The following is a 13144-nucleotide window of genomic DNA, read 5'->3' on the forward strand; positions in this document are numbered from 1 at the left end:
GGCAAGCTAAAGCCACGGGTGGGGGATTTAGAAGTCGTTTCTTTTTCGACTTGCTGTCTGTAAAATTTTGAATGCGTTCCTTCTTTCTAAATTAGATGGAACATGCCGATGTTTGTGCGTTTAACAATAATGCGTGTTTCGAGTGCGATTTGGAAAAGTTTTATGTCGTCAGCTGAACGCTGGCAGCTCGGGGAGGAGTTTGGTCGCTCTGTCCGTAACAGGAGGCAGTTGGGTTTCTGCAGGTTATATTGCTCCCCCGTCAATTCTGTTATAACTACGATATTTTATTTTAATCCTGCAGGTAGATTTCTTGACGTGTTTGTACTGATGCTTTACTGTTTCTACAGACACGTACGGTGCGCTATATAAGCCTCATATTGCCCTTATCCGAAGGAGCTCTCCACCTATAACGAGTTTATTTGAACTTGCATTAACCTTTGCTATTTTACCAGCCTTGAAATTTCCACTTGGGTTTTAAAAACGCTTGTGTGTTTTACAGCCCTCTCGCGCGGATCTGTTTAAGGTTCCCAGCTAATAGCCGCGTTGAAATTTCCAGCCGATCTTTTGTGAGAGACACCGAGTTAAAGGCAGGTCACGCAGCAGCCTGAACCCCGATTCTGACGTGAGCCGGAGCTGCTTTTGATTGTCTGGCTCTAGATTCTTACCACGGGGTATAGCGGATGAAATATTAATTGCGTCATCAAGGAGTAAAGATTTGCCATTTTATGCTCATCAGATGTATCAGTGGGGTTTTGTTTCCAGCCCATTATTTTATTACTTTTGTGCTTAGAATTTAGCTTGCCAAAGAGTAATTCAGAACCTGTTGTATGTTGCTTGTTCCCCCCCCCCCCCCGAGACTTAATTACTGTTTATTTTTCTCCTTTGAAGTGGGTAAAACTATATTTCTTGGGTGATAAGGAGGAGTGTTTTTCAGGCTTTTTGAGATTTCCTGATAACTTCTTTGCTGGCAACTTTTGTTTTTTACAGCTTGTTTCTAGACTTTGTCTGAACGAAGTGTTCTTGCAGTTATTTGCTGTTCGGGGATGTACACGCAGAGGCAGTTTTTAAGTGTTCCTTTGTTTCATGAATTAAGTTTGAGACAACTTGAGGGAGTTCACATGAAGTACTCTCAAGCCTGATGTTACAGGCTTTTGTCAGTACCTGTGTATTTCCACGCTCCCTCCGGATTCAAGCGTGCTCGTCTGTATTTAAAAAATGAAATTACAAAGACGACTCTAAAGCACAGTTGCGGGTTTGTCTTTTCTTTGTTTGTTTTTAAAACTCTCAGCAATATATACCGAAGGCATTGAGCTCTGGTATCATAGGTCAGTGCGTGAGCGCTTTCCTTCTCCGCAACCCAACGTTATCGTAAAATCACGGGAGGTACGGGAGGTTCCCGGCAGCTGGGCGGCTGCGCTGCCTGCAGAGCGTTTCCTGGTCGCGGACACAAAGCAGTCAGGCAGGGAAGTGAAACTCGGGTGTAATCGTGCAAACCAAAGCACATCGCGGCCGGCGGAGCTCAGAGCTCGCAGACCTGCCGGCAGTCTCCCGGCGTCGAGCTCGGGGGCCGCTTGCATCCCGATACGGCAGCCTAATCCTTCGCTAAATTCTCCGGCTTCTGTATTTTTGAGCAGAGTTTCAACTGCCACCATTTTTATGAGGTGGTATTTAGTGCCTCGAGGCATCAAAATGAATGAAGGCATTTAATTCGGAGAGCTGAAGGCGGCGAGGCAGGAGTTTGTAACCACCTCTCATTTTGGGACTCTGTTTGCAGGTAAAAAATTCTCTTGCACAGTCTTTTTGGCGCAGACAGTGAGCGTTGACTCTGTCTCACATTTAGATTGCTAGCGTCACTGGGTAGAAATAAGTTTTGAACTCCTGTGTAGCTAATAAAGGAAAATTCTAATGATAGGAAAGATCTATTTTTAAATCAAAATAGGCTCGTTAGGACCCTGTCGATGAACCCGGGGGCAGCGTCACCGGTTCTTGTGTTGCAGGAGCGTTGCTGCATTCCTCAGACGTGTAAACCATATCCCTAAAAAATAATCCTGATCAGGGTGGATGGGAGTTGAACTTCTAATTATTTCTGGAGCAAATTAGATGCGTGTTTCTCAATGCTGTCATTTCATTTTCATGAGCGTGGGGGTTTTGCTAAAATGTACAAGGTCTCCTGATGTTTATTTTGTGTCTTTAGTTACCTGCGTTTTACATACCGAAATGGCAATTTTTGTGTTTTTCCCGCTCCATTGTGAATACGGCTTTGAGGTTTTGTAACGCGGGCCAGATCCTTCCTTGGGGTTAGGCGGGTTTGCCGTGGCAGAGAGGTCTCCATTGTTTCCTTACCTTGTGTATCCTGTTGTTCTTTGTTTAACCTGTCATCGTACTTGATGTGGTGCCTGCCGCCCCTGCTTTCCCTGGCTTCTTAAATCAGGAGCGCTGGGAGCACAAGGAAAATACACGTACGTAATGCCACGCGGAGCTGCCCCTGCACCGCCTCGCTGGGGGAGGCTTGCGTTTCGTGCTCTGGTGAAATACGGCAGGGGAAGCGTTTAAAATTTGTATGCTTTTGGGTGCTGGCAGCAAAGTGAATTTTGCCTTCCCTGGGATGCCGGTTACATTAACACACGAGAGATCCAAGAGTTCACGCTGTCGTGAGTGGCGTCGCCGAGCGTAGGAGCCGCGCTCTCGGTCCGCTTTGTCTGATGGCTCTTACGTCCGTAAATGCTGGCATTTGTGTCAATGTGGGTTTTATGATGGGTTCTGAACCTCCCTGGTTCTACTGCTTGCATGCTTAAGTGACGGTGTCTCACAGTAGCTTTGAATTAAGCCTGTTGAAACTGTACCACGTCTGTAGGGATCTTGTTGCTTTATATTTAATGTTGCTTTTTTTGTGGCTAGTTGTTTCACCATACCTTTAAACAAAATTCAAATTTTACTCTTAAAAAGCCTGAGCGAAGCAGCTCTGACAAGCCGGGAGACTTGAGGTATGCTTTGGTTAGTAGAGTAGCAATTTTCTTATTTCCCTTTTTTTTTTTTTTTTCCTTCTTTCTTTTTCAGAACCTGAAAAGACCGATACCAACTGCTGCAGTCAGGCTTGGTGACAAGAAGTTGCTTTTCAGAGGAAGGAGCTGTAGTGCTCCACTGGCCTGTCAGCAGATTTCTGACAACTCCAGACCCCGTTTGGCCTCGCAGCTGGGATTTTGCCGTCCCAAACCAGATATCTGCCGTTTCCCATATTGATACAAGGCGGTGTGTGAATTGCAGCTGCCAGCTACGTCGCTCAAGGGCGAGGAATCTGGTTTTTTCCCCTCCTGTATAGCTGGACATTAGAGCAAACACGCTGAGATGTCTAAAAAGCAAAATACAAAAGGTAAGATGCATGTGAACGTGATATAATCAAATGCCAATAAACAGCGCTATTGATTCCAAAGTTATCAATTAGGAAAGGGGTTAATTGCTTTTGCTATACTCCGTTCAAGGCTGCTGGTGTCACTTGACAGCTTATTGTCACTATCTTAGTGACACCATATAACCTGTTGGGTTTCGTGACATTTTTAGTAGCATTTCAGTTGTCGGGCTGGACAGTTCTGATTTCACGAGTTCCTGTATAATGTTCATACTGCCTCACTTTCACAGTCAGACAACAGGAGAAAAAAAATACTGTTTAGTAGTTGAAGAGTTTCGGAGCCAAACTCTTTTATTTTACTGGGGTCCCCAGTTGGTGCACGACTTCCCCTCACTGGGCATGGCCAGGATGAATGTGAGCGGTCTCTGATGGAATTACCTCGACCAAAACTTAGTCTTGTTCCCGAGGCGGCCCTTGTCCACCCTCTCGGAGTGCCCCGTGGACGCCGGGGTTTCGGGGCGGGCTTCTGTCTTGGACTTGCTTGTGCTGCCTGTGGCAACTGCTTGCCAGGAATGCCAAGAAACGAGCCATCGAGTCGAGGTGGGATGGCTCAGCTCAGGTCCTTGCCTCTTGGGATTGCGATTCACACGAGACCTATTTAAATCTTTTTCCTTTGAGATAGGTACAGAAGGGCAACGAGCAAGTTTGTGAGTGGCTTTTTCCCTTGCTTTGTCTTCAAATGCGCAGGCTGGTTTTCCTTTTTCTGCCATCGCATGTTAAGTGGCAAAGCTGTTCTGGCGTCAAGCAGCTTATTTCAGTGAGGGATCTTATTTGTCGCGTGTGAAACATTAATTCCAAAGTGTGTGTGTGGTGGGGGGAGAAGGGGGGTTGAGGGTTACGGTTCTCTTTTTATTTGAACTGACTACTAATTAATAATTTAAGGCGAATGGGTTTGACAATTCATGTCCTCTACCTCAAGAGAAGAGCTTTTGTTCTCTGTAGATTTTTTTTTTTTTTTTTCCCTAGCAGCTTTGGCATAGAAACCGTCTCTACCTGAGGAACCCAGCCGTCCTTGGACAGCTAGATCCATACATGATTCAAAGCAATTAGTAACAGTTATGGAAATTATTGTATAGGATAATTTTTGAGTGATTTTTAAAACACTGTATTTGTATCTGTGCTCTTGGAAGCCTCAGTACAAGTCATTAAGAAATTGACTTCTCTCGGATGCTGGAAACGGAGCCCAGCAATCGTTGTGCTGAGTACATGTGGAGAGAAAAACACTCCTTGAAACAGCAGAAGAGAATTGACGGGTCTAGGTAGGGGAACGGCAAGAGAAATCTGTAGGAGACAACTGGGGGAAAACACGGGGAGCTGTTACTCTGAGGGAATTCAGGGGTTTGGCAAATCCCCAGCCGAAGGAGAGCGCCGGCACAATTGCTGCTCTCGGTGTTGTTCGGCAGAGTGTGTCAGAGAGAGAACCCGCTGGGAAGTGCTGGCATGTATTGGGTTCCTAAAGAAGAGTAAAGGGATCTCGGACATAAATATTTGACGCCGAGCAGGAATGCAGAGTAGGCTTTAATTCGCTCCGCCACCGGGGATATAAAATACGCCCTGCTTTGTTAAGCAGGCTCATCTCCAGTCCGCCTTGCAGCGGCAATGTGGACATAAGGGAAGGTGAGAGTTAAAGCTGCAGACTCTTCTGGCTGTGCCCTGTCCTGTTTGGGCTGTGATTGAATTTTCAATTACCACTTTTCTGCTGCTCTAGAATGTTAATGTAGTCAACAAATATTTTCCAGTCCTCTGTAAAGGAGTGTACCTTGGCCAGGTAAGGAATGCCTTTTCAGTTTCTCTTCCTTTCTGAAAGCAAAACGAAACCCCTTTGCAGTGTAACAAAGGGCTGGTGAGAAGTGTCAAGAGGTAGGGAACGAGACAGACCTATTTTTAATAATGCAGCAGTCTTGAAACCGAATCAGAAGCCCACCTGTTTCTTCTTCTTAGAAGTGCCACAGAACAGAGTGAACATCTGAGCTATTCAGAAGGGTATTTTTAAGTCTTGTGAAAATGTATATGCAAAGTTTGGGCACAGAATCATGTTCTACTCCAGAATATTACTGGCTGTAAATAACTCTTTACTCAAAAGATCTATGCTGAGGAGAAAACCGCTCAATCTCTAAACCAGTCATGTAATTATCCCCATTCAAAATCCGAATGCGTGCATCCACATGCAGGTCCGTGTCTGGGTTATACCGGATGGCTCATTTCAGCTGTAGTATATTCCGTAAGGATAGTTCGGAAATTTGAAGGAAAGGTAGTCTCAGTGATGCCAGATCTCTAAATAAATACTTCCCCGGAGTCTAGTAGGTTTGTTAGTTTGCTGCTGTCTGAAGTGATCTTGGATTCTTAGTGCTTCTGTTTTTCCCCCAACACGAAGCATGTGCACTCCCTCTCATCCCCCCCCTTCCAACTCGATTAATTGATTTGAGTGAAAGCAGCCACCAGGCTCAGGAATGACTGGTGACCCCAGGATACAAAGCAATCACATAAATCTTGTTTCCATCGGACATCAGCCACGGTTTTAGGCATGCCAGGTTCCTGAATAAAACAGCACTTGGGTTCCTACTCGTCTGGATACATCAAGGAGCCATTTCAACTGATGGAAAACTGTCCTACGTGAATTTGGTAAAGGCGAAAGGTCTTTGGTATCAGTCACTGGGAAGGGAGCGTTTCAGCTGGAGTGGTGTTAAGCAGCAGGGAGCCTGCGCACCAGAGCCTTTACAAAAACCCCAAATGTGGGAGAAATTTCATTTTAAGCTCGTACTTTGTTTAACAACACATCAGTCGAGCAGAAGACAGGGCTCTGCAGAAACCAGGCTTTGCTGTGCGGGGTGGTTGCAAGCTATTTGCTCAGTCTGTGTCCGGATAACTTCTGGTAGAATCGGCAAACCGGGAGGTTGCGGAGTTACTCTGCAAGGCAGCGCTTGCTGTGAGTTATGTTGAAAATGCACAAAGGCAAATATTGAGCCTGTGTTCTGTAAGCTGATAAATGGGATCCTGGCTTGCGAGTGAGCGCGGGTGCGGTACGAGGATGCAGGTGATGTGAGGAATTCACGGGAACTCCAGCTGCATCACTCTGCTTGAGTGTGATGCTCTGGAAATGCGCAGGTTTAATTTAATTTCTCATTTTTTATGTGTAGATGGAAATTAGATGGGAGGGAGAAGACACTGTCCTGCAGTCTGAATTACCTTAATGGCTCTCCGTTTGGCTTCGCTGCCTTAGCTCCCCTGAAAGCCGACTGCCTTGCTCCGCTGCTTGTGTGTCCAAAGCAGAAGGCGGAGCGCGGGGCAAAACTGCAGCTGTGGCAGTGGCCGGGAAATGGCAGCGTGCCTGCCTCGGCTAGGCCAGCTCGGTGACGCCGCGGGGGCAGTTGGACCTGCGCTCCAAGTGCTTCCCCGGCCCTGGGAAGCAGGACGGGTGCTTAGGAGAGCTGTGTCCGTACGAGTCCCTGCCTTTGTGGCAAAAAGACCCGCTTTTTGTGCCGGGCAGAAATACCCAGTTTTAGCAGCACAACTTTGGGCATATTTTAGTTGATTTGCAAGAAGTTAATTTTTATTCCATATTTAATTTCTTTTTTTTCCCCCTCTTCCAAGCCCTTAAATGAATATGGCCTTACATTGGGAAGGTATCCTGCGTTGATACGAGGGCTAACTCTTCTGCTGCCATCCAGCAGCCATCCAGCTGATCAGATGCTTCTGAGATCGGATGTCTGGAAGGTTTAATTTGCTCACCTCAGAATGAATTCTTCGAATCGCAAGTCCATCTCTTGCCTGCGTAGCCATATTCTATCTGAAGCACAGCAAGTTTTTTTTTGTAATTACGCCCCGGTGAACCGATCACTTTCCTGTATCAGGTTTGGACCAAGAAGACGGTGTTGCGTGCTTGGCCCCTTGAAATCTGTTTGAGAAAATAAGCAAGAAAGTGGGATTTCTTGTTGAGACAAGACTCTGAAGTGCAGCTGCCACCTCCACGGGCTGGCTGTGCGCTGCAGGAATATCACAGGGCTGTCCTTGGGGCATTAAAATAGTTTCCACAACAGCTGATTGAGGTACCAAGCCCCAAATTTGAACGCGCAAGCAGGGACAGAAATTGAGCGAGCACGGCTTAGTAACCCAACAGACCCGCTCAAATATCTTCACGTATTTCAGGGAAGGGAGGGCTTAGGGTGGTGTGTGGTGGTGATGTTCTTCCCCTTGGATCGTGGAGAAAGTTAGTGTTTCTAGCTGTTTTTTTCTAATGTCAGTGAAATGTTGTCTCGACAGCAGCAAACCCAGGAATATTGATTCTAACCCCAGTTTAGTCCTTACTCCTCTCTAATTCGTGAGGAGAGAGCTTAGCATTGGTACCTCTGTTGCCTGTTAGCAAGAACTGTTCTTACAAGGGAAAAATAGCAGTATGTGTTGATGTAATTTGTAAGGAAGAGCACGACACGTGAGAGATGTGAAATGCAGCCTGTGGTGGTCTGTTTGCTCCAAGTGCAACGCCTGAGGCCCTGGGAGCCCTGAAACCACAGAAAGCTCCCACGGATGTAATCTCTTATGTAGCGCTTTTTCGGAAATCCTGATTTTTTTTTTTGTTTGTTTTTTTTTTTTTTTTTGTTCCCCTCTGTATTTGTGGGTACTTTGGTATGACTGCAAGCACAGCCTGATAGAATAATGGTATTCTGGCTTCTTTACTCTGTCCTGGGAAGATGCATTAATTCCTGTCCAGTCACCTCTGCGGCCCTGGGCACAGACATCTCCCGATTCTCACAACGCAGGGGTTGCCGAAGATGCTTGTAATTAGAGCAAATTGGAGATGCTCTGAGCGAGCAGCGAGGTGGCATTTCTTCCAGAGCTTTTTATTTCACATTAGCTGAGGTCTCCCGCGCTATCCCTGGGAGAGCTGGTGCGGTTACCGTTGACCTGAAAAGCCCCAGAGTCTATAAATGTTTCACGGTTTAACTGAATCTTGATTGCATAGCACTTCAAGTGTATATGCTGCCCGGTTCCCCAAAGCCATCCGCCTGCGAGTGTCCTGGCTGGGGCAGGAGGGTGAAGCCGGCCTTTGGAGCAGGATTTTTTTTTTTTTTTTTTAGTTTCATACACTATTTTACTGTGCAAACTTTCCGTGAGCTGGCACGGGGGTGTGGCGGGGATGAAGCGCCAGATGGGTCCGGAGGAGCTAAATGCATAAACGTAATCTTGCTGTATGCTTTCGTAAAGTGTGCTCTGTGACGCTGGTTGGGACAAAGTCTGTGTAGCTGTCAGGCTGGTGGTTTTATTTCTTTTCCGTGCCTCCTTGTGAAATGACTGCCTGCCGTGGCTCCAAAGGGAGCCAGGACTCGGCTCGGCTTGACTTGGGGCTTGAGGGGGAAATCTTGGCCCTGTTTTGACTTCCTCGAGGTGTTGGGCGTGAAGCTGTTTTATTTTGTGTATCCCAGGAAGCAGAGCAGAGTTTGTAGGTCTGTAGTTTTAATTCTTGCACGTGTTTCCTACAGAAAGGACTGATTAGCAGAGTTACGGGAGGAGCAGATTGATATTTGGTAGGGTGGATTCTTCCTGGCATCATTAGTGTTGCTATTTAAGAGATCCCGTGTTATCAGTCCAATAAATAGCACTGAAACACCAAAGTAAATGATTGGGGATGAATGATTTCTTACCACCTCATTTTTCTGGAGGATGCAGTTATGAACAGAGAAGCAATTAAGGCCGCTGGCATCGTCTCTGGGGTTTATCACATCAAATCAACAGGGTAGCACTGCATGGTGTATATTTTAATGCAACAGAGATCAGTCTGCGTGTCTGACTGACTCGTCATGTCAGACATGACATGCATAGTCGGAGCCCTGGCTTTGGGAAGGAGCTTTCCTTTCCCACAAGGATGTTAATTCCAAACTCCTGAAGTCACTGGCGGCTGTCGGACTTCTGTCCACGCTGGCGTGAGCATTTTAAATTCTGTCCCTTCTTGCAAATACCCGCTGTCACAAGAGACCTGAGTGCCAGCAGCCCTTTTAATGATGCTTGGGAGTGCTCAAGGGCAATATCAAATGTATACGGCGTGGTCTCTGTTGTATAATTTTTGCATGATAAACGTTTTAACCCCAGGAGGACTTGGGCCGTAGCGAAGCGACTGGAAGCTGGAGAAGCGGCTCGGAGCGAGGTGCCGACAAGCTCAGTCCCTTGTAAGACCAAGCGCAAATGGAGATGTGGGAAAGGGATGGGATTGAGTAGCTGAAAATGTGCTGCATGGGGGAGCTGAACTTCATCTTTCCTGGCACCTGGGTCCTTGGTGGCTGTTCTGCAATGAAGATTTTGAAAAAAGATTGCTAATTCTCACTCGGTGATGGGAGTCTGAAAGCCATTTACAAGATTAAGGACTAGCAAGTTGGTAACTTGAACTTCTGTGAGCTTGGGAAACTTGAGAAAATCTTGCTCATGGGGCTGAAACGGGTAAGGACGGTGCGAGGAAGAATTTAACCGTTCATCTGTAGCCTTAATAAGAGGCTGACCTTTCCATCATGTTCACAATTCTGTCACTGTATTTGGAGGCATCTCAGTTTAAATGCTACATCAATGTCTGGGAACCGCGGAAGTCAATGGTGTGTCTCAAAATCGTGTACGAGTTATTTAGAGGAGGTGAGGGAAAGAACGTGAATCAGCAGCATGGAGTATCAGCTGAGCTCAAGCAGAAAGGGCAGTGACCGAGCGAGCGTCCCTGCAGATCACCCTGGCCTGCTGAAAGTGTCCCTTCCCCCAGGCGGTCCCCAAAGCCACCGGGCAGCGGCAGCTGAGAAGCTTTGCAGAAGAACCGGTGGTCTGGTACTTCCCTGACTGCGTGCAGGGCTCGAGGCGTCAAAGCACACGCAAGCAAATGCCCTCCTAGGAAATCTGCCTGTGGCTTTGCACGTGCGTGTGAACTCCCCGGGAAGGGGGGGGTGATGCAGAGTAGAAGTGCTGAAAACCTCTGGGGTCCTGCCGTGGGCCCCTGCCCAGCGACACGTGTTCTTCCTGAGACCAAACGTGGCTGAAATACCGGTTTGAAGTATGTTCTGTCATGGTAAAATGCATATGTGGACAGCTATATCCCTTTTCTTTAGCAAACCTGAAAATTTAGCCTGCTCAGACCTTTGGCAGGAAAATCGAGCCTGAATTTGTGATACCAGGCGCTCATAAGATCTCTTGGTGAAATGGTAGGGCCTGCAGATTTATGTGACCTTTGCTCGCTGGCAGGGAGCAAACCTGTTGGTGATGGCTGTCTCGATTATGGGTCTCTTTTGGAACGTATAAGCATTACCTTAGAGATTATAGCTGGCAGGGAACACAAGCTGCTGGATCGTCAAACCCATTTATCAGTCTGCTTGCCATTTGTATCTCCAGGTGGAGGAAATTGTTAACCACACTGCTGGAAGGCTCTAGCGCTTTTGTTAACTCTTTATTGCTGGGCTCGGTAAAAGATTAATATGGAAATGGGGGAGCGGTACTGGTCTGGTCTGCTTCAGCAATCTTCTGTTTCGCACCAGCCCTGTTGGGGCTTGTGTTTTTTGGCCTGCGGTTTTGATCCACGGGTGGTTGGTTTAAACTGACCCAGAGCTGAGGTGTGAATCGGCTTCTTGAGCTCAGTGGGGGGCACTGGCAAACCAGATTCAACTGGGGTTACCTGGCTAAACAGAATCTGGTCCTTAAACGAGGCTGGGATATCATCCCTTTTACTCTCAGCAGCTGATAACCCTCTGCTAAGCGTATGACAGAATTCGCCAGCGAACACCGTACATTTGTAGGATTTCAATTTTCTCCTTGGCAAAGTAACAACTTGGAGCTGACCTCTTGCTTCGTCTCTTTCTAAATGTCTCTGGGTGCCTGTTGTTCAGAAGAGAGCTTCCCTCTCCTTTGTCTTCGCAGATCCATCTGGGTTTATTTTTGATGTGCAGTCCAATACTGTGATGGCCCAAGGAGGAACCTTTGAAAACATGAAGGAGAAGGTAAATGTGTCTTCTGAGACTTTAACTCACCACGTGCCGTGGAAGAGCTCCTGAACGCTGTATCTTCATCTCCTCTCTGAGATGAAATATGTTTCTGTCTGGGAGCTGACTGCAGCTCTGTCAAAAGCAAAATTTTATTCAGGCTAAATTGTCCTGGCACATTAAAGTTTTATAAGGAAGTCATCGTTGACGGTTTTTAGACTGCTCGCAGGAGGGTTGCTGTAGGCTCCGTGCGGGTTAAAGCAAATGGTTTACGTGTTACCCTGTTTTCTTCTCTCTAGATCAGCGCGGTGCGTGCAATAGTCCCCAACAGGAGCAACAATGAGATTGTCCTTGTGCTGCAGCATTTTGACAACTGCGTGGACAAAACAGTGCAAGCATTTATGGAAGGTAACTGCGGCTGGTTTCTTGGCGGGGTTTGTGGCTTCGTAACTCGTACGTGCCAGGTTTACGGACCTACTTCTGAAGCAGCAATAGTCTTTGTGCAGAAGGGGCTGTGTGCAGTAAGTACACCAGGTGCCAGAAGCTCACGTAGCTTCTCAGCACATCCAAGTACAGGCTCTATCCACAACGATAACTAACGGATGATTCTCTTCCCAAATTTTAGTTGGTGTTTGTTCAACTAGGGGTCAAGGCAGGGATAAGCATTCGATAAAGGAGGTTTGATACTCAATTACAGAAACTCTTGTTCATGTGTACAAAATGGGAATGTCTTCAGCTTCGATAGTTGCTGTTTGTACTTCGAAACCTGGCTCACAAATCTTCTCTTGGGTCTGGCTGGCATGCTGCATTAGATGGGTTTTCTGACCTTGGAAAAACAGGCTGTTGCTGGTGACAGTGCCTGTCACTTTGCAGCTTTTATTTCCGTGCTGGCCATCGCTGACAACTGCGCTTTGCCTCTGGCCTACAGAAGGTATGACAGCTATTCCTCAGACTGAGGGCATCCTGACACAGTCAGTGTCTCTGGGGAGAGAAGGCCAGCAGATATCTGACCTGAACGCAACCTTTGAGTTCAGAACATGCTCCAGCAGGGTTCCAAGGACCTAAACCTTTAGTATGACAGAGCCAAAGAGAAGATTTTTTTTTATTTTTTTTTTTTTTTCTTTTTCCTGGAAAGAGCTGGCACTGTGGCGTAAGGGAGTAGTCCCGTTCACCAGTGTGTTCCCAAAGCAAAAATGAAACCGATCCTTTTATTACACCAACTAAGAGAATTGAAACCTAGCTGCAGGAAGTGTCACAGCTGGCTCCAGGTATGGAGGCACTTCCTCATGACCGGCAAAGAATTGGAGTGGATGCCTCCTCCATTGCTCATCGCTGCATTTTTTTTTTTCAGGCAATGCCAGTGAAGTACTGAAAGAATGGACTGTAACAGGCAAAAAAAAGGTAACGCTTTTGAAATATACTTTGCTAAGGCATTTATCTTTTTATTTTGAGGATTTAGACTACAGAGAACAAGTAGGCATTCCTCATGATTTAGATGGGAAGAGAAACCAAAGAGCAAACGTGCATATTGATGTTAGCAGACCTGATGCACAGAGGTAATCTCTAGGTTATCAGGTGCCTCGCTGTTCAGGGCAATGGTTTACACGATAACTTCAGTGCAAGTTGTAAACGTCATCTTCTCGCCACATTTGCATTTAATTTACTTGTCAGACACATTGTGTCCGAGATGGCTTCTGAAAAAGGGTTCTAGACTTTCTGTCCTTGCAATCGCTTTTTTATTCTGCTGAGCCTCTACAGGACCCCTGATCCGCACACACAGCCCCACACTGAAGTAAAT

At 46.6% G+C, this 13144-nt stretch overlaps 1 protein-coding gene across 2 annotated transcripts in view; it reads left to right on the forward strand.

Annotated features, from left to right (window-relative positions):
* The window catches only part of SPATS2 (spermatogenesis associated serine rich 2), a 30859-nt gene that overhangs the window by 5640 nt on the left and 12075 nt on the right, over window positions 1-13144 (forward strand). For both annotated transcript variants that reach the window (XM_075525451.1, XM_075525449.1), the window contains exons 2-5: window positions 3058-3370; window positions 11285-11364; window positions 11646-11754; window positions 12698-12747. In XM_075525451.1, coding sequence (XP_075381566.1) covers window positions 3346-3370; window positions 11285-11364; window positions 11646-11754; window positions 12698-12747 — 264 coding nt within the window. In that variant the 5' untranslated portion in view covers window positions 3058-3345. The remainder of the gene's footprint in view (window positions 1-3057; window positions 3371-11284; window positions 11365-11645; window positions 11755-12697; window positions 12748-13144) is intronic.

The sequence above is a fragment of the Mycteria americana genome, chromosome 26 (assembly GCF_035582795.1).
Source record: "Mycteria americana isolate JAX WOST 10 ecotype Jacksonville Zoo and Gardens chromosome 26, USCA_MyAme_1.0, whole genome shotgun sequence".
In the NCBI taxonomy this organism is placed as follows: domain Eukaryota; kingdom Metazoa; phylum Chordata; class Aves; order Ciconiiformes; family Ciconiidae; genus Mycteria; species Mycteria americana.